Source organism: Populus trichocarpa, chromosome 3 (assembly GCF_000002775.5).
Source record: "Populus trichocarpa isolate Nisqually-1 chromosome 3, P.trichocarpa_v4.1, whole genome shotgun sequence".
Lineage (NCBI taxonomy): Eukaryota > Viridiplantae > Streptophyta > Magnoliopsida > Malpighiales > Salicaceae > Populus > Populus trichocarpa.
In genome coordinates, this window is record NC_037287.2 from 7,473,350 (window position 1) to 7,495,065 (window position 21,716).

At 32.4% G+C, this 21,716-nt stretch overlaps 2 protein-coding genes across 4 annotated transcripts; one reads left to right on the forward strand and one right to left on the reverse strand.

Annotated features, from left to right (window-relative positions):
- Positions 1–11,624: 11,624 nt before the first annotated feature.
- Positions 11,625–15,079, forward strand: LOC7478407 (uncharacterized). Its single transcript, XM_002304178.4, has 4 exons — positions 11,625–12,089; positions 13,307–13,751; positions 13,869–13,984; positions 14,461–15,079. The coding sequence occupies exons 1-4, from the start codon at positions 11,720–11,722 to the stop codon at positions 14,880–14,882; spliced, it is 1,353 nt and encodes a 450-aa protein (XP_002304214.3). The 5' UTR covers positions 11,625–11,719; the 3' UTR covers positions 14,883–15,079.
- Positions 15,080–15,584: 505 nt separating this feature from the next.
- LOC7483540 (auxin-responsive protein IAA27) lies at positions 15,585–18,964 on the reverse strand. 3 transcript variants are annotated; one of them, XM_052451630.1, is made up of 5 exons: positions 18,177–18,963; positions 17,146–17,375; positions 16,506–16,647; positions 16,108–16,148; positions 15,585–15,904 (listed from the first exon to the last, which is right to left on the reverse strand). In XM_052451630.1, the coding sequence occupies exons 1-5, from the start codon at positions 18,752–18,754 to the stop codon at positions 15,867–15,869; spliced, it is 1,029 nt and encodes a 342-aa protein (XP_052307590.1). In that variant the 5' UTR covers positions 18,755–18,963; the 3' UTR covers positions 15,585–15,866. The 3 variants fall into 3 exon arrangements, with proteins under 3 accessions (XP_052307590.1, XP_002303297.1, XP_052307589.1); XM_002303261.4 differs by having other exon boundaries at positions 16,108–16,169; positions 18,177–18,960; XM_052451629.1 differs by lacking the exon at positions 15,585–15,904 and having other exon boundaries at positions 15,941–16,169; positions 18,177–18,964.
- Positions 18,965–21,716: the final 2,752 nt, after the last annotated feature.

Consider the following 21,716-nt stretch of genomic DNA (forward strand, 5'->3'; position numbering starts at 1 on the left):
CAGAAACATTTCGTTGATATATATCGAGGGAATTGCATTGGAAAAAGAAGGCAGAAAAAATACAGAAAAGTACGATGATGTGTAACATCTACCAACAGCTTAAACGATGGAATAAGCCCGACGATAAAGTTCGTCCATAAATATACAAACATAAATAATTTCTCGGTATATATCGACAAAATTACAAACGATATTATAGTGGGATTCAAAAAGGCAAATCATACGATGACATGACACTTTTTATGGAAAGAATGACCGATGGAATGCCCGATGGAATAATTATATAGGTAAATCCATCAGTAATATTTGATTTATGACTTGGTGATCAACTCTCCTCTCCCCCTCCCCCATTTCTCCTTCTTTTTTATGCATTTTGTTTTTCTCCAAATAGCCACCCCCTCAATCTCAACACAATTCAACTTCCCATAACAAATTCAGTCACCACAACAATTGGTTTCTAAGCATTCGTGTTTTGATTCAAGTTTTATTGAGGATTCTCCACCTTAAATAAGCAAATCTACCCCTTTTTTTTAATTTGAACACAATTTTTAAATGTCAATTTAATTTGTTTTGCATATTTTTGTAGTATATGTATTTTGTTTATGTGTTTACTTGTTTTATAGTTTTTTCTCATACAATTTTATTGTATGAATTTATGATTTATACATGTTATGGTTTGTTTTAGATTTTATAAAATTGTATTTATTTGTAAATTGATGAAACTTATGTTGAATTTTTTACTTTGGTGTTTTGTGATGAAATAAATAATGGCTTATTTAACGGGTTTGTTTTTTTATTTTGTCAATTTTATTGCTGAGTTTTAATTTTTAGTAAATATGTAGAAATTTGAATTTATGTAGATATATAATTGATAATGAATTAAGAGAACTATTAAATAGATTGAATAAGATTGAGTCAAACATATATTTTTGCAAAATTATTTAGTTAATATAGTTAATTAATACATGTTGATTCAAGGTTTTATTAATTGCGCACTATCTAATCCGAGAAATATTAGTGGAGGTGGTATTAGATGTCCATGTAAGAAGTGTAAGAATAAAAAAAATTATTGATCCAGATATTGTAACGATGCATCTTCTACAACAAAAGATTCATGGAGAAATATTTATGTTGGTATGCATACGAAGAACCATATGTTCCTCACGATACCATGGTAGAGAGGATGGTTGGTTCAACTTTTAGTGCTAGGAACGTGCATAAAGTTATAAATGACAACAGTAATCTTTATAGGAATATGGTTTTAAATGTGAAGGAAATGAACCAAAGTCATGTCGGTCAATGCCCAATCGTAGATGAAGAACCTAATGTAGACGCGACAAGGTTTTTTTGATATTTTGAAAGATTCTGACAAACCATTATGGGATGGTTGCACAAATCATAGTAAATTATCGGTTGTTGCACAAGTGTTCACCATCAAGTTAAATCATGGGTTAAGTGAGGCCGGTTATGACATAATTATACAATGGGCGAGAAGCATTTTACCTGAAGAGAACAGGCTGAAAGAGATCTTCTATTACGCTCAGTTCATGATGAAACCCGTTAGTCTAGGATACCTTAAAATTAACATGTGTCCAAAATTAACATTTGGGTATAAAACCCCTTAGTCTAGGATGAAACCCCTTAGTCTAGGATACCATAAAATTAACATGTGTCCAAACTTCTGCATGTTGTACTATCTTGAAAATGCAGAGTTGACCGAGTGCAGAACATGTGGCATTCTCAATATAAACCCATAACTAGTAGGGGAAGGATTATTGTCGCACACAAAAAACTTAGATACTTCTCAATCACATTTAGACTGCAGAGGTTATTCATGTCACCAAAAACTACTGAGCACATGACATTGCACCAATCACATGATATGGTGGATGGAGTGTTGGTGCACCCTTTTGATAGTGAAGACTAGAAAAACTTTAACATTATGCATCCTCAGTTTTCAGTGGAATCAAGGAATGTGTATCTTGGGTTATGAATAGACGGACTCAATCCATTTGGGTCATTTGTTGCTCCTTATTCTTGTTGGTCGATGATACTCATAATTTACAACTTGCCATTGGGGATGTGTATAAGGTTGGAGTTAATTTTTTTTTATCTACGATTATACTTAGTCCTAATAATCCAGGTCAGAATATAGATGTTTGTCTTCAACCATTGATTGATAAGTTGAAATAGATGTGGTCATTCGGGGCTTTGACTTATGGTGTATCGTGGAAACATAATTTTCTGATGAAAGCAGCTTTGATGTGGACTATCATGATTTTACTGCTTATGAAATGGCTTCTGGTTAGAGCACGCATGGAAAAATAGCATGTCCATATTATACGGAAAATAACAATGCATTCACGTTAACAAACGACGGTAAAACATTTTTTTTTTACTAACACCGAAGGTTCTTTCCAATAGATCAAAAATACAGAAAGAACAATAAGGACTTCTTTGTTGGAAGAGTTGAAAGGGATGTTGCACCGCCATTTCTTTCGGATGAGAAATTGTATGATGTGGTGTCGGAGTACAGTGACATTATGTTTGGTTTTCAATCCGGTAAGCAGAAGTTTCCTGATTTTAGCTTGATCCATAATTGGGTTAAGTGAAGTATTTTCTTAGAGTTTTCTTATTGGAAGACCAATCTCCTCCGCCATAACCTTGATGTTATGCACATAAAAAAGAACGTATTTGAGAATATTTTCAACACGGTTATAAACGTAAAGGAGAAGACAGAGGATAATATCAAGGCTGGAATGAATATAGATTTATTTTGTCACTGTAAAAATATGGAGTTGTTTATGTTGGGTCACGGGTCGCAAAGCCCAAAGCCATCTTTGTCTTAAACAATAATGCACAATTACTTGTCTATCAGTGGCTTAAAAGTTTGCATTTTCCTGATGTCTTTGTTTTTGTCAAGCAATGTCAGCAAGTTTATTACACATACATTCCTTCATTTAACAAGTTTATTAGAGTTGATTGGTTATCCATAGTGAAAACCAAACTCAGGGGCCATGTCAAGGCTGTTCAAGATGAAAATAATGAATTAATTGTGGGAGATGATGTCTTTCAACTTGGTGAGTTAGTTGATCCATATCGAATTGCTCTATCTAATGACTTAGAAGAAAACTCAAATTTTCACATCACTGATAATATTTTTGTTGATGTAGATGTTGAGGAATTGAATGGTGTTTTAAGCTCCATCGAACATACATAAGTCGAAGAAGATGATGATAGTGATAAAATCAACGTAGATGATTGCAATGGAGATGAGGACAAGTCAATTGACGAAGAAGAAGACAATTCTGATTAATTTGCACAACACGAAATTGTAATGACATAAAATATAATGTAATATTTATGGACAAAACTCACTTCAATATAATGACAATGATGTTAATATATTATTGAATTACAAGGAAATATTTATTTTATTATTGTGATGTGAGTAGACGTTATTGTGTTGTGCGTGCAGCTATGAATTTAAGTGTTTGCAAGATAAATAGATAGGGAATACAGATACAATCTGGCATCAAACACTGTTTTACACCGATGGATATACCAATGGAATGTGTCTGTCGATATATTCTTGAGGCGAAAGGAACTGTTCCCCTTGTTCTTGACACTGTTCATGATGTTAATTACACATGAATATACCGATGGAATGTGTTCGTCGGTATATTCCAGAGGTGAAGGGAATTGTTCCCCTTCTCCCTGACACTGTTCATGATGTTAATTACATATGAACATATCAACAAAATATTCCCGTCTGTATATTCCAGTAGCGATGAGAATTGTTCTCCTTTTTCTAGTATTGTTCATTGTGTTAATTACACCCGGATATACTGACGAATTGTTTCTGTTGGTATATATATTTGCTTTTGACCCTCTGATTGACGAGATTACCAACGAAATTACCGATGAAATGTGAACTCCAACGCACTGACTATTAATGCTTCTTCTGACTATGCTACACGTTCCCCGACGGAATGTGAGTTTCAAGGCGTTGGTAATTAATGCTCTTTCTGATTGTTGACTATTTACTCTTTTACTAACGGAATGAAAAGTCGTAGGTAATATTTGGAGGGGTTTCTAAAAAATTTCATGCAAATTGAAAATTTTACTTTGACTTCACAGATAGAATCACCAACAAAAATTTTAAAGATATTAATATTTAATATTCTGTCAGGAATTCCTTCAGTAAAACCTAATATAAAAGACCATGAGCACAACATACGAGCTTCATCTTCTTTCATCCTCTCTCTATTTTTCTCTCTTCTTCTTCACTCTTATTTTGTTCACAACCCGAGCTAAAATCAAGCATCATCTTATGTTCTCATCTTAAGGTATGTTGTCTTTCTTTATTTCTCTATTTTTTAGGTTCTTAACTATCCATTTTTAATTTATTTTGTTTTTTTTTAATTCTCATCTGACACTAAGCACGCCATAAAGGTAAGAATGTTTCATTCCTTTTTCTTCTTTATTTGTATTTTTTTTTGCATTATTTTTTTGTCATTATTTTTGTTCAATTTTGTGTTGAATTTTAGTTGTTATTAAATATATTTTTTTCATTATTTTGAAGAATTTTAGTTATTTGTTTTCCAATTTTGTTGTTCAAATTCAATTAAATGTGTAGGATTAATTTTAATGATTATTTTTGAAATTTTATTATTTTTTGTAAATTTAGAATTAATTCAGGTTATAGACTGACATTGTAAGATTATCATTTTTTTTTAATTTTTTTATTAAATTTAAAAAAAAATTGTAGAAAACCAGGTATTTTTAATACTGGGTCTGCATCTTACAGTGTCAGTCTACAGCCTAATATTATTCAAAATAATTGAAAAAACATGCAAGGGGCCCACAAATATTTTTAAAATGCCCTTTGGAAAATTTGAATTTTTTTCTTTTTTTTAATATTTTTTAATATTATTATATTATTATATTATTTATTTATTAAATGGGCTGGACCCAGCCCAACCATCTGGGCTAGGCTGAAATGGGTCCAACCTGACTCGGTCTTTTATTAAAAACCTTCTCTCTCTCTCTCTCTCTGCTGGGCTGGACAATAGGTCCAGCCCATGACCCACATGGTCATTGGTCGAGCCCTGCAACCATGTTAATTATTTTAGTCGCTGCATACAGAATGAATCCTGCATATAGTGGCCATGGCTGGGGAAGAAGAAAAAAAAAAGAAAGAGACTACCTGGCATGAAAGGAGTGGTTGTTTGGTGGTCCTGATGGTGGGTCACGACGTGAGACTGGTGGCGGCATTGGTATAGGAGTTGGTGGCTAGCATTAGTTACTGGAGGAGGAGAAATCTATAGTATAAAGGAGGAGGAAGAATCCCACGGTGGTGTGGTTGCTCACTAGAGGTTAAGGGTGAGTTGATGGCAGAGACTGACGGTCTTGGGTGGTTGGATGGATGTAGAAGCCGAAGTCATGGTGGAGAGAGAGAGAGAGAATAAAGTTGACGATAATGGCAGAAATAAAATCAAGGGCGCTAGTTTTTCACCAATTTTGCACCTGAATTCCTTCCTCCTGCATAGAATCCACCTCTATTTATAAAAGATGGAAAAGGGACATTTTATCTTTATTGAGGACAAATCTTGGCCCTTAATTCAACCTGAAAGAATCTCAATCGTTAGCTCAAAGTGGCAATCATGAACTGTCAAATTTTGACAGTTAAAGGTTGTATGAGTTGACCTTTTTGAGGCAACATCACGACAATTGTGGTGTCAATCAGCCAAAAAGAACCATATTGGGGTGTAGTCAAATGTCAGGTGACACGATCAAAGAGTTGATGTCTTATCCCAAGTGCAGGAGTGTCAAAGTAATAAATAACCTGGCAAGACCGGGGTCGATCCACGAGGAGGTCAACTATATAAATTATAAGTAATATATATATATATATATATATATTAACAAAGAGTTAAAGAGATCTTTAAGATGTGAGGATTAAACAATAATAAAAACAGATGTCAAGGTTAGAGGGTCCACTAATGGTATTAGAAATAAATATAGTATAAACTCTTTTTATTACTCAATTGGAAACCACACACAAAGGAGGTTCCAATCGGATGATTTATCCTTAATAGTTCATTATAAATTTTTAACATGATCATATTAATTATCTTATTTTAATAACACCATACTTTTAAATATTGTCAGGAATTCATGATGCTAACTTATGTTAACAACAAATCAAGTTCCTCTCATAACAACGATGTCGGCCGAAGACTATGAAGGATCAAGCATTTGATAAACCAAGTGTTATACAACACAAATCTAGATTAACCATTTAACAAGTAAGGTATTAAGAATTAGTAAGATAAAAAGATAAGACATATTAATAACAAACTTTCTTGGATATAAACATTGAAGTCCATGTTGAGTTTATATTATACATATTCTAACACCATTAGTGAAACATTTTCACCTTGACATAATTAACTTAGCTAGACATAATGAAGAAGAAGAACACAATTAAACAAGATAAGAACATAATTGTGATATAAGTTAACTAAGAGAAGTAAAGGAAATGAAAATCATAAACAAGAGATTAATGAAAATAAAACATGAAATAGAATTTGAACATTACAAAGAGAGAAAGCAAGAAAATGATCTTGATCTGAAAACCAAGATGCCTAAATGAATGGTAAATGCCTTCTTTTATATGCACTCAAGCATTTTGGCTGGATGAAATGACATTGATGCAATCAGAATTTGGCAAAGTGTTCCTTATTAAAGTTGTTGGAAATCATCTCCTCTTTCCACCCACAACATTTCAGAGCATTTGGATCACTACAGCTCGAGATATGGCTAAACTATTGAGTAGTGCTTCTGGTGGACGTGGTGGATAATCCTCAAGCTCTTGTCTAGATGAAATGTCATTATTAACATCAGAACTTGAGTAGGTAGTCCTCATGAAAGTTGTTGGAATCTGTATCAGCTTTCCACCAAAAGAAGAATGAGCTCATTTGGACTTCTAGAACCCGAGATATGGACTGAACACTGAACAGTGTCTGAGTTGCAGGACATATTTGAACTTCTCTTTTGATGCTAAGATTTGGACTTCAAAACGGCAGAATTGAGTCTTGGACTCTTATAAATGTTTTAGGCCTATGTCTTAGCTTTCTAGCCATATAAACCAGACTAAAATCCAAGATCCACAACTCCAGATATGATCCAATGATTGAATGGTGTTCCAGTTTGAATTGAACCAGCATCTCTTTTCTAAGCTTAGCCATTTATTTGTCCTTTCACTTTCAATAGTTACTCACATAAATCAATCCTTTGAATTGTGAGATATGCATGCATTTAAATAAGCATTTACCATAAATTAAAGCTATCTTATATTAACAGAATTGTTATTATAAAACATGCTTAAGTTACGGAATTTAATGATACTTTAAGTGTAATATGATGATATAAAACCTTAATGAGAATGCACTTTTAAGTATTAATCATCAGGCCATCATGGTGGTGTATGTTTTGTCCTCTGGCTTTCAATTCCTTTCAATTGCACCCCTGATTGGTCTAGAATTTTTAATTTTATGTAATTTTGCCCTTGCCGAACTTTAACATTAGCCTCGGATTTTAGCATTTTTTTTCATTTTGGTCCTTGGTTTCAGATTTATGCAAAATGACCCTCAATTAATCATTAAACTTTCATTTCTTTTCGATTTCACTCCTAATTTTGATTAATTTAGTCCCCAAAGTTTTACGCCTTTTTAACTTTGGTTCTTAGCTGCAAACTTCTTCAATTTAACCCCTAATTAACCCTAAACTTTTATTTTCTAGCATTTTTACCCTTGATTTCAACCAATTAACTTTTTAAAAATTAAGTTTGGTCCTCTAAAATTCTAATATTCTCAATTAAACCCAAATTGAGCTCCCAAACTTAATGATTCACCAATTAAGTTCCTAATAAAATTAATTTGACTCATTTAAAGCATAATTAAGTCCTTGCACTTAATTAAATCCTTTAATTTGACCCAAATTAATTCTTAAACATAATTAAACTTTTAATTTGGCCAATGATTAAATCAAATTGGCCTATTAAAAATCTAATTATGTCTCTAGGCTTAATTTTTATGCAGATTTGTTGAATATTCAATTAATTCGACCTTGAATCCGCATCGTCTCTCCAATTTTGGATATAATGGAGTACGATTGGGCTTCAATTTTTGTCCAAAATTATAGCTTGATTTTTTCTGTATATTTGAAATCCTCCTCAGCTTACTTTTGCCAAATCGCCAATCTTCTTGCTATTATTTTTTATTTTTTTATTTTAAAAAGAAAAATGGTAATATTTAGAACCTAAAAATAGGTTATGACAATGGCTATAATTCCGAAATATGTCAAAGAGATAGTGTTGCACAAATTAAAGGATTCAATGCTGCAAGAAGGTAAAGAGATTCCAGATGTCAAAGAGATTGGTATAAATGGTGGGAGAGCTGGTATAAATGGTGGGAGAGTCACTAGTCCATACCAATCTAAACCCTCAACACAAACATAGGTGAGTCTCATAAATATGCATGATGTTTCATTTAGTTTAATAATTGTTCTATTACTAATCAATATTCTTTGAAATTATAGACTGGTGTTGGTGTTTTCTCCTCTCAATACACAACACAAGCTAGTTGCATTGATTGAAGGGTGTAGAAGAACCAATATATGGATTTTGTTTTAAAATGTGTAAAGCTAGTAAGAACATAAATATTATGGATCATTATTGTTGTTATTGCAGGTTTAAATTATAGATTTTACTTTATTTAATGTGCATTTGTTTTTTGCTATATTTGATACTTATGTTTCATGCATTTTGTTTGCTATGGAATATATGTATTTTATTTCATTTGTTTATGTTGAACAATATCAAAGTTAAAAACATTAACATTATACACTTTTAATTAGTTACCAATAATAACTTTACACTTGAAAAACTAGCGTTCATATTGTGATTTTTTATCCAAACTCTATATAATTTATCTTTCATTTTCTTTATTTTATCTAGCATTCAACCAATATCATTAGCAACATCTTCCCCTCTTGTAACTAATTCAATTTTATTAATAGGTTTGCACCAATCAATGAATATATTATCACAAGATTTGTCATCACATTTGTATAATATCTTGCTTTTACTTGCTTTTGATTTTTATATCCTAACATCTACTTTTTTTTCCCATATTTCATGCACTCTATTCTTGAAATTTGATCCGTCAAAGTTATTGTAAATTTATAGACTATTAGTTTTTGATGAATATGATGACATGCTGATAATGTGTACGCTTGTTGTTGTTAGTAAATTTGCTGTAAATTTTGGATTATTAGTAGTGCATGGTTTGGTTTGTTGTTTGTTATATCTAAGCTAGAAAATAGTATGTGTTTTTGCTAAAAATATTGGTTGTGTTCGCTTGAATTTTAGGTAGTATGTTTGCTAGAAATGTTGGTTGTGTTTCCTGGAATTTTGGCAATGGTATTTGTTGGGATTAGGATGAGTTTTTTCTTGAAATGTTGGTTGTGCTTGCTTGAATTCAGGGCAATGCATTTACTGAATTTGTGGCAGTGTGTTTTCTAAAATTTTATGTGTTAGTTTGCTTTAATTTTTGTTGTTTGTATTCTTGAATATGATGGTGAGTTTTGTACTCAAATGGTGTGTTTGTTTCGATAATATGGTTGCAAATTTTTGTTGAGAATTGTTGAGAAAATTGTGTAAAAAAATGAAGAATTTTATGTTTATTATAATTGAAAATTGTGAGAAAAGAGGAAGGTAGTTTGTTAAAAATATATAAATGATGGCATTTTTGTATTTATAAATGCATTGAACGACGACTTCTTTTTCAAAAAACAAATAGTAATGGTAACTTCAGTGGTATTTTTATTATTTTAATACAACAAGAACTTTTTAGTCATTAAATGAAATATAATTGAATTCTAGTAAATAATTCGATATTTTTTATTGACTTTTTTTTATGCGTCAGCTTAAGGATGTAAAGTATTATAATCATATAAACTTTAGAATGTAAAGTGTAATTTCTAAAATAATATAGGCAAAGTGAAAAAATGAACAAATTATAGGAAGGTCGGTGTAATTAACCCTTTTTTTAATTTGGTTGTCGAGCTTTTTTTTTTGTAATTTCATCATTGCAATTTATATTAGCATGGTTTTACGTGTTGGGATTTTTTTTATTTTGCAGGCACTTGTATATGCAAAGTATTATAGAATATTTAGATGTTAGATTAAAGATTAATTTGACAAAATATAATTTTAGGTTAGGGTTAAAGATAATTGAAAGAAAAATAATCAAATCTAACACAAAAAAAAAGAGGCTCCCTTTCATTTTTCACTTTCAAAAGCACAAAAATCTTTAGTTTGGTCTCTAAAGTTTCAATTTATGCATTTATTTGGTCCATTTTACTTTAGCTTTTTACATTTTAGACTTAAACTTCATTTGTATCATGTTTTACTCCCTAAATAGCGATAGATGAGAGCAAAAGTTGCAGAAAACGGTAAAAAAGAGAAAAACGTATTTGGTCTACCATATTCTAATTGCAAAAAAGAATCAAATTTGGCATCAAGTGGTTCATTTTAAAAAGATGAGTCCAACAAAGGTTATTTTTCCTATCAAACATGCCTTAAAAAATAGATAATGACCTCTCAATTTTAATTTTAATTTTAATTAACTATTTTTAAACCAATTAAATGATGTTTGGAGATTAAGGCCATGTTTGTTTCCTGAAAAGTGGTTTCCGGAAAACTACTTTCTAAACTTTCATGTGTTTGTTTGTCATTAGGAAAGTTGGTTAACGGAAAACACTTTCCAGTCAAAGAAAAATTTGGCTTGGTTTCCAGGAAAGTGTTTTCCTAAAAAATTTGGATGGAAAACACTTTCCGAAAGTTGTGAAAAATTTAAAAATATCATATTATTTGCTGATTATATCAAATTTGATCTTCAAACTTTTGATTGCTATATATATTTTGTTTTGAATATTTATTTTTTAATTTCATCTCTTAAAATTTATTTTTTATATTAACTTTAGTCCTCATTTTTATAATTGTTATTTGCTTTTCCCTTATCATTTTCTTATTGAAATTTTTTATCTATCAAATTTGGTCCTCATTCTTTTGATTGTTACTTATTTTATTTGAAATAATTTATGAAATGTTAATTATTATTATTTTAATTTCTTCATCTTTCATTTTTATTTTATTTTTTAGATTTGATTTCTATTATTTTGATTATTATTTATTTTATTTGAGATAATTTATGAAATTATATTTTTTTTCAATTTCATTCTCATTCAACTTTTTAATTTATAAAATTTGTTTCTCATTATTTTAATAAACTTGAGAAAATAAAACATTAATAAATTATTTTCCAGTTTATTTTATATGACATAACCAAACACTGCAAAATGTTTTCCAACTTATTTTCTATTACACTACTAAACATCGAAAAATAATTTACTTTTCTGGAATTCACTTTTCAAAAAAATTACTTTCTAGCAAACAAACAGAAACTGAAAATGGTTTTTTGGTTTATTGAAGTGTTTTTTTTAATGTATTTTTATGTGAAAACAAGATAAAATTATGATTTTTAATTTTCAGACTGGAACCCAACTTTCCGGCCATAGGAGGTTATAAACTCAATCTCCAGTTTCATCAAACTTAAAAACGTAAGAATCTATAAATCAACAAAACAGAAATATGCACACTCTAGCACACAGTCCCAAAAACACCATCACTGCCACCACCAAGATGCTAGACCGAGTCCTCTCTTCCCGCCGTGTCACCTCTCACCTTGACGACTCCGATACTGACGCCTCTGCCGACAATTCCAAGACCAAGAAACAGAACCTCTCCTTATTGGCTTCTAATTACCTCTCTCGCTTGTCCCATTTCTGCTTCTGTCCCACTGCTTCTCTCCTTCTCTGTCTCTTACTAGCTATCGTTTTGATCACTTCTCTCGCTTTTCATTCCCGGAGTTTTGTCTGCGTCTCTGATCCCGGTTCTCGCGTTGGCTTCTTCGGTCTCGATGGTCTTGAGTCCGACTTTGGATCACTTGGTGTTCCCTGGTGTAAGTCTCTATCTCATCTAGCCTTTGATGAATTTATCTATCTATGCATTTGTAATTGTTGTCTGAATTTAATCCGGGTATCTGGGTCGGAGTCAGATTTGGTTTTGCTAATTGGGTGGCGACTGAGGAGATATGGATCTTGAGTTTGATTATTTCCGTTTGGTGGCTGAGAAAATGTAGGAATTATAAATATGAGAAATTATAAGGAAATCTACTTCCTATCTTCTTGGCTTGGTTCAATTAATGGGTTTGTAATAAAAAAATGAGAATTGGAAATGAGGTTTTCTTGTTTTGATATGGAATCTAAGCTCGATTTGGCTCTCTGTAAAACTGCAGCATTGGCATCAGACTTGGTTGATTGTTCAAAGATGTTGTCTTTGAGTTCACCAAGCTGGAATTTCCAGTTTAGGGTGCATGTTCTTGGTTATTGCAATTCTTCATTTTGCTGGTTTATTTTCCTGAAGGTTGCTTAACTTAGTGTAATTACCTCAAAAGGAACTGCATTTGTGCTTTTATGGGTGCACAGGGGGAAAAAATGTGGTATTGTCGTTGTACCAATAACCACTGATGCATCTTCTGCTCAAATTTCAGTATTTGTGGGTCCAACATGATGGGACCTGCAACTATTGAAATCGGAAAGATGTATGTTTTAAAAGGGAGTGTTGAAGATTTTTCCCGCATGCAAATGTGTGTGAGAGAGAGAGACATTCAGGGGATTTGAAGGATGTGGGAGAGGATGCTACTTGTCCTCGAAGTCTCTAATTAAAAGGGATATAGCTTTTGCAGAAGGCTTATTGCTAACTGCCACTTGAGTTGATGGTTGAAATTTTTGAGATATTCTGCAGAACTATATAATACCGTCGAAACATTTCATTTTAATTAATGACCAACTACATGATTCTTGAATCCTTTTCTGGTGTCTTTCACTTTACGCACTCCACTCTGACAACTCTTTACCATTTTTTAGTCTGTAGTTGGTGTGGAGTCCATGTCTGTTAATTTTTGTGAATTTGGGATATTTTTTTTTTTCATTTTCTTCTTTCTTTTCATGATATTATGGTAATTATTGTTTGCTCAGTCAGTTTTTCATCTGATTCACTTTTTAAATTTTTTGTGGCATTGGATGCTATATTGCTAGTCTACTGAAAAACTGAGTTTGAGTGCTTGATTTGGGTTCTTATCATCCACTCCCATTTGATTCTTGTCCTTGGCAAAAGGCAGATCGAAACATGGAAAAACAGTTCAGTGGACATCCAAGGATTTACTCAAAGGCTTGGAAGAGTTTGTACCAATTTATGAAACTCGGCCAATAAAAAACAACATTTATGGGATGGGTTTTGACCACAGCTTTGGGCTTTGGTTCATTGCAAAGTGGCTGAAGCCAGTTCTAATGATTGAGAGTGGTGTTTTTAAGGGGCATTCCACTTGGGTTCTGCGACAAGCAATGCCAGACACACCAATTATTTCACTTTCACCCAGGCATCCTGGGAAGTACCTAAAGAAGGGACCTGCTTATGTTGATGGTAATTGCACATACTTTGCTGGGAAAGATTTTGTAGATTTTGGTAATGTTGATTGGAAGAGCGTGATGAATAAACATGGGATTACTGATATCAGTCGAGTTCTTATCTTTTTTGATGACCATCAGAATGAATTGAAGAGGTACTCGTAGTATCTGTCTAGTCCTTTTTACCTCACACATTTTATGTGCTTTCATGTTTTTTACCCTTCTAAATTAGCTTGATGCATTTTTTTCTCAATTATTGATTATATGGGCAGAGTAAAGCAGGCACTAAATGCTGGTTTTCGGCATCTTGTGTTTGAGGATAATTATGATACTGGAACTGGAGATCATTATTCCTTGAGGCAGATATGTGATCAATCCTATATAAGAGGTGCATGTACTTCCCCTTTTGTTTTAATGATTTCCCTGGTTGCATTTTTTGCCTTTTGCTGGAAATCCACAACGTTAACATTGTTCTTCCATTAACATGGACTGCAAAAGCTTTCATGCTGCTTTGTGAAATTTCACAAAACAAAGAGTAGCAGATTGTAACCGATAATACTTAGGATTTGGGAATGTTATGGAAAATCAGCTAACAGATCCTGTGGTTCCTAATTGCAAATTCATCAGATGTAGGATCTAAACAAAACAAATCTAACATCTCAACTTTGGATTTGATATTTGCTATGAGGTAACTTAAAACATATTTCAGATTGAATTTTAACTCACTCCAGCATAGAATTTTCCCTCCCTCGTGTTTTTTAAATAATATTGTAATCTGCATCTGATTGTGAGTGGGAAATTGAATTGGGGGTTCTGAAAGTTCACTTCACTCTGCACTTCTTTTTTTCCTTAAAAAAATTGCAGGGGGTGGCCATAGTTGCTTTAGGGACAGTGATGAAGCTAGGGTTAGATCGAAGAGGAAGTTGTTTTGGGAGAAAGCAGTTGATATAGATGAACTATGTGGACCGAATGAAGCATGGTGGGGTGTTAGGGGCTGGATGCGGGACAACTTTAATCACAGTAATAAGCCAATTTCCTATGCAGAACATTTTCAGAACAGCAGGTTTATTGAATCAACTCTTGATGTTTATTGGGAGCTCCCTCCAGTGGCTGGCCCGTCCCTCACCCATCAAACACGATATGATCCTGCTCGTGCAACCAGTCCTCTTGTTGAAGATGGTCGTTATGGCTTGTTCCAGCGGCTGGGATTAGGTCGACTTGAGGCTTCTGTATTTAACGGTTATACCCAGATGGTATATATTGAAATCTCAGAACGAGAATCTTGAAGCTGTCTAGAATGGATAAGAGAGTTTATTTAGTTTTGCTCTAGATTGAAACACGGATTTGTTAATATTTATATATTTTCTCCATAGCTGAAGTTGGAGCATTTTGATGATGATGCATGCCTGCATGCTGTTACATTTGTTTTGACATGTTTTAGGAATTTGTTTATTAATATTTATTCCTGTTTGGTGTTTTTGAATTTCTACTCTTTGACATGAGCATGCAACTCGTCTAATGTGGCAAGCAATTGGAGAAATCTCATATCAGCTGACAACACTGTTTTCTATATTAATGAACAGCAGGCACACCTGCCAATTTCGCACCATCACATCCTCAAGGATGTCATGCTTTTTAAAATGTTTTCTAAATTGTTTTATTGTCTGAAAAAATATTATTTTAATATAATTGAAAAGCATTTTTAAAGAAGTTGTACGCGCAGCATTTTTAACAAGTTTAGGTTCAGAAATAAATTGACCAAAATGTTTTTTTCCTGGGAGTGAAGCCTGACTGAATTCGAAGTTGGTTTGTTCTTGGAATTTGGTGGTGGTGCTCATTTTGTTTTCTTCTTGCTTCTCACTGCGCCGCTTCTCGAAGGGAAGGATGGAGCCAAGAACATTTTCTACGATACTCTGCATTGTTTGTTTCATATTGTTTTCTGCTCCATCTTATGCAGTGAGAGAGAGAGAGAGAGAGCTCAGGCCTCCTTATACCCACAAGCAATCCATTCATTTACACAAATTAAAGTACAAGTGGAAGAAGAAAAGCTAAGAAGAAAACAATGTAAAGTAAACAAACTTAAGAATAAATCGGATGCATGTTCAATGACATCCTCTCACTAGTAAAAAGTTTTTTTTTCTCCCATACACTAAATAAAATTTCCAAGCACAAGCTTCATGAGCAAAGAGCTCACCTCAACACACTATAAGGCTCTCTTAAAATCTAGAAAACATCCTTCTTAAGCTTCATGACTTCATGCACTCTTTTCGCTAATTCCGGTTCTTGCATTTCTCCATGGCCCTCGGGGCTGCAAACAAGCAGATGGACAAAAATCAATTTCAAGCAAATGCATACATGTTCAGATATGAAGATACAAACAGAAGCTTAGCAAGTTCATCCAATCTGGTTCCTGTATCCGCAAAAAGAGACCATAATGGATTATCAAAGTCATGTGTTCAGAGTTCAGACATGTTAAACAATTGGATGAAAAAATTTTACATGAATACCTACCAAGTCCAATTGCTTCAGAACCTTTCATGATCCTCAATCTCCTGCACGAGTTGGTAAACATACTGTAACAGCAAACAATAACAAAATTAGAAACGAACAATTTACAGCTAACAATGAACAATAAACTGTTAAATTGTCAGATCAGAGGATTTTGATCTTGAACGATGCATTCCAAGTAAGAAATAGCAATTCCCGATCCAAGTTGCATGTTTATGCCACGAGTGTCCAGGTAAAATCAACTATAATTCAGCTTCAAAACATGTAAGGTTCAATTCTGTTAACCACAGCAAAGTGTGTTTTCAGAGAACAAATCATGCAATTTCATCTCATGAAAAAAGACTCATCCAAGGACTTCAATGCTGAACTCTTAATTTAAAATAAATGGGGACAGCACTTACTCCCAAGGGACATCACCAACAAGCATCCAATCACCATCCTTGTCTTCGTATGTGAGAACATATTCAGAACCATGAAGAATATCCTTCAAACGACTCTCAGTTAGACCATCTTGCCCTCGCAGCCCATGAGAACCACATTGTCCTGGGTCATTCATACATAAACAGGAGTCAACAACTTCACAATGCAACTTCCAACACCTGTTGGTATATATATCGGTAAATACATCACCAGGCAACCTAGTTTAATTGGACAGTAGGCTGCAAATTGCAGTGGGCTAGAAATAATTATAAATATTTCTTTACTGTTTTCAGGGGACAAAACCACCAGTCAACCATAAAATTCCAATCCCCAGTTATGGAATTGGTTCGTTACAACAGGATAACATGGGAAAACCAATTATTCATCATATTTCCTTTGGTATGGCATTACAGGCAGTGGCTCTAACGAGTAAAAATCCCCTTTCTTGATTTTTATTATGAGTAAAGCATATCTCTTTTCTGGACCTTACCAAAATTGAGCTGGTAACTTTTTATTGAAATTTTTCCTACGAACCCTACAAGTTGGGGTGAGGGTTGTGTGTGCAGAGAGAGAGAGAGGGAAAGGAGGAGGGGGAGGGAGGGAGGGAAGGAGAGAGGGTACCAATGGTGAAGCAGCTGAACATTTTTTCAAGAGCAGATGAGAGTTCCAGATAGTTGCTGTAAGTTTTAAGGTCCACCTTCCTAAGGTATGGAGCACCATCCATGCTAACCTTTACGTACAGGCAACCATATCCTGATTTGCCTTCGACATCTTCATTGTTCTTCACCAAACTAGAGGCCATGGTATTCTTCCGGAATGAGCGAATTGGTGGCCATCCTACCACCTGTGCCCTTTTACAAAAACTTTTTGATCAGCAATTCACCAAAGTTACCATAACATGTACATATGTTGATTGACCAAGAAAAAATAAGGTAAAGGCTAACGCTGTTTTGATTGGGGAAAAAAAATCAAGCTTGAAGATTTCATAAATTGCATGCAAAAGATCCACAAAGATAGAAGAAATACCCACTACTTATTTTCATCAGTTTATGTAAGTACCTCCCAAATTCTTCGGAGTAAATCACTTTGAAGACCACATACGAGAAAAATTATTACAATCTACATACAAATTTATAACCATGATAAATATCACATCACAGTGACACCATAAACAAGAGGTTAGGCATGATCCAATATACAGACATCAACCACTTGAAAGCGAAAAAAATTCTAACCAGAAATCAGTTGATGAACATAATTCAAGGAAAAGACCAAACTGACAAGAAAATAAATCCAAGAAGCACACAATTAGGAAGGGAAAAGAAATTAAACTTAACATCAATCCTTTCATTCCAAGGTTCTCAGAAACTAAGTTAAATACACTCAACTGAGCTATATGCAGCAATATGGCTAAAGATGAGGTTCGTAATTCCATTTATGTTTCCCAAGCCAAGCCAAAACTCATTTTAATACAGTTTGATTTGCTCACAGCTGCATTTTCTTGGAACTAATGGTCTGGTTTTCCTCTTCTTCACAATTCGCACAGAAATTAAAGATTGGTCACAGCAGCAAACACACAAAGTATGAAACCAAAAGACAACACAATAAAGAAAATAACTTGAAGAGCAGAAAGGCAATTAAAGCGAGCTTACTTTGCAGCAGGAGCACTGCTGTTCTCATTTGCAGCAGCCACTTGGCTGATTTTCTCTTGAACTGGCTTTGGAGATTGAGCAACATCATCTTTCTTGGCAGGTCCTGCAACACAAGATTTCTGGGAATTACCATTATCACCTCTGGGAGAAAACAAAATAGCTCCTTTACCCAAATCAACTTCAGATCCATTACTCCCAGAGAAAACCCATTTCCCAGAAGACCCAACAATGGCATCTGAGAAACCTCTCTTAGTTCCTGACACTAAATTCTTTAGCGGCCTAAGAGGATAACCATTAGTGTTGTTGGTGTCAATATCTTTTCCAAAAAGAGACACCCCAGCTGCAGGTAGTGTTAGTTTTCTCTCTGGAGACTGATACCCTGGCAAGCCAAGCCTTAGCTCAGTTTCTTTCAAGTTGAGAGAAGTATTGGTGCTGTTGCTGTTGCTGTTGCTGTTGCTGTTGATATTCTCTTCAGTGGAGAGGGTAGAGGAGGAAGAGGAGAGCTTGTCAGAGATTTTTTCCATTGAAGGAGTCTCTGACAAGCCTATGTAATCATGTTCCTTTGGAATAGAAGACATCAAAGTTGGTCACAGAAGTAGTGAAAATATAGAGCAGCGGAAGGTTGAGAGGTTTTTGCACAATCAGAAGAGAGAATAAACAGAATGGTTTCACAGAGTGAGAGGGAGAGATTAGAGAGAGAGGGAGAGGCTGTCTTGTTGGCTGGCTTCTGCAAGTGCTGGCTTTTGTTAATGCAGGAAAGAACCTTCTTCGCCCTGTTGTTGCTAGTTGCTACTTTGCTTTTCCTTTTTTTAAAAAACAATCTGGGGATCAAATTTTGTTAAGAAAAATCATTAATCTTTAAGGTAAAAGTTAAAACGGTTAATCTGATTATTACTCTGTGCAAAGTTATAAAATTCAGCTTAGATTTAATATCAAAGTCATGTATTAAACAAGTTAATCCAAATTTAATTTATAATGATTTAAAATACTATCATTCAAGATTTAGAAAGAAATATAATGATATTATTTAATAAAAACAAAAAAACAAAAGTGAATCACATGTTATAAATTAATCCAGCAAATCGACTAAATCACACTATATTATCATTTATTTAGTCACTATATAAAATAATAATAATAAAACTGGCTTATAAATATATCCTCGCCGTCGAATAAAAGCAGAGAAAAAAAATTATCAACCTTGTTTTTGTGCAAAATCTCTTTCATAAGAGAGGGCATAAAATCAAAAGGCAAGAAGAATTCTCCTTTATTATTTGCTTATTTATTTAGAAAAAAGCACAAGTGAAATTATGGGGAGCATAAAATACTAGTTTGTTTGCTAATAATAAATTTTTTTTATAAAAGTGATTTAAAAAGTAAATTATTTTTTGAAGTTTGATAATATCATAAAAAAATAAATTGAAAAACATTTTCTAGTGTTTCAGTATGCCATAGAAAATAAATTTGAAAATAATTTAATAATATTTTAATTTTTTTCAAGTTTATTAAAAGAACATGGACTAAATCTAATAGATAAGTTGAAGAATGATGAAATTTAAAAAATCTAATTTTATAAGTTATTTCAAATAAAATAAATAATAATTAAAATAATAGAGATAAATTCTACAAATAAAAAAGTTGAAAGATGATGAAATTAAAAAAATACAATTTCATAAATTATTTTAAATAAAATAAATATAAAAAAATAAAGATCAAATCTGATAGATAAAGAATTTCAATTAAAAAAGAATAAGAAAAAAAACAAATAACAATAAAAAAATAAGGACTAAAGTTGATATAAAAATCAAATTTTAAGGGATGAAATTGAAAAAAAAAATCAAAACAAAATATATAGCAAATAAAAGATTGAGGATCAAATTTGATATAATCAACAAATAACAAGATATTTTGAATTTTTTGCAACTTTTATAAAGTGTTTTCCACCAAAAAAAAAAAACCACTTTCCTTAAAACCAATTTAAATTTTCTTTGACTAAAAAATATTTTTCGTTGATCAACTTTCTTAATAGTAAACAAATATAAAAAAGTTTGAAAATTGATTTTCAGAAAATCACTTTTAATAAAACAAATAGAGCTCAAGAATGAACAAGTGATGAATGTTACCACTTTATTTTTTTTTTCATTGTTGGTTAAATCTAAATCGAATGATTTCTTAATTATTTTTCTTTTTATGAATTATAAAAACTTGCATGTATGTTAATAAATATCATATCTTTAAAAAATTAATTAAAGAAAAACAAAGGTTTATATATTTCTATTCTGAATTAAGTTGTGTAAAATAAATATTTCCTTTAACTTTGAGATGTTAATTCACTGTTGTTCTGTTTTAAAAAAAAGGATGCCAATAGCACATTTAATTTAGTAGAAAATGTTAGAAACAAAACACACACAAGTATTTGAATCTCTTAAGCTTTATTGATTGATATTCAACTTCTAAAATATTCTATTTTTTCAACACACTTAAATTTTAAATGCATCGGTTCTTATATTTATAGATATTGTTAATCTAATTATCATAATCTAATTAGGAATCTAACTATTTAATTAAACAATGATTCTAATAAACTAGTCTAACACAAAAAAATTGTTTATCAAGAATTCCTACATTAACTAGGATTTTATCTAACAATATTTTTCTTAAACTGATGTTCTTAAACACTCAATTTAACAATGAAAGGTTTTCTTTAACATTGTCTTAGGCATCCATTTTACATTAATGGTATTTTGTCTTTTGAAAGCTTCGTCTTTTGTTTTTAAGCCCTCTCATGTGTTGTTTTTCTCAATGACATTAATTTCATCATCCATAATCTTTTACCATTTTATTTTTTTATGGCATCTTCAAAAGTCACAGGATCACAACATACGAATAAAGAAAAATGAGTATTAGATTGATTGATTCCAATTGTCTCATAATTACTCATACATGTAGGTTTTTTTCTAATATTTTGTGATAATTGATCATTATTTACCGACGTTACAAGTGGGCTTTGATCATCTACTAGATATGAAACATTTTCAATATGCATCTTTTTTTTCTCATCATTAAGTTTCATCTTTTCTAAAACAACTTGTTTGATCATTATTTACTAACGTTACAAATGGGCTTTGATCATCTACTGGTTGTGATGCATTTTCCATAGACTTTTTTTTTTCTCATCATTAAGTTTTTTCTTTTTAAAAGCAACTTTTTCCAACTCTTTTTCTACTTTTTCTCTAAGAGAAGCAAAATGTGGAAGCTCACTTCTCTTTTCTAATTCAAATGCTTTCTCTTTATCCCTTAAATAGCTTTTTATCTCTTCGCGTCTTTTATCAATATTGCTCTCCAATTCCCTCTTCTGCATCTTAATGCTCAATAAGAAGTTTCCATGTTCCTTCTGAATCTTGTTGCCAATCATGCATTCTTGCTCCATTTTATTCATTAAATATTTATGCTCACGATTAAGTTAATCAACATGGTTCTTATATTGATCTTGTATTGTTTTTTTTTTCTTCTCTAATTTATGGTTATCATGCTTATCTT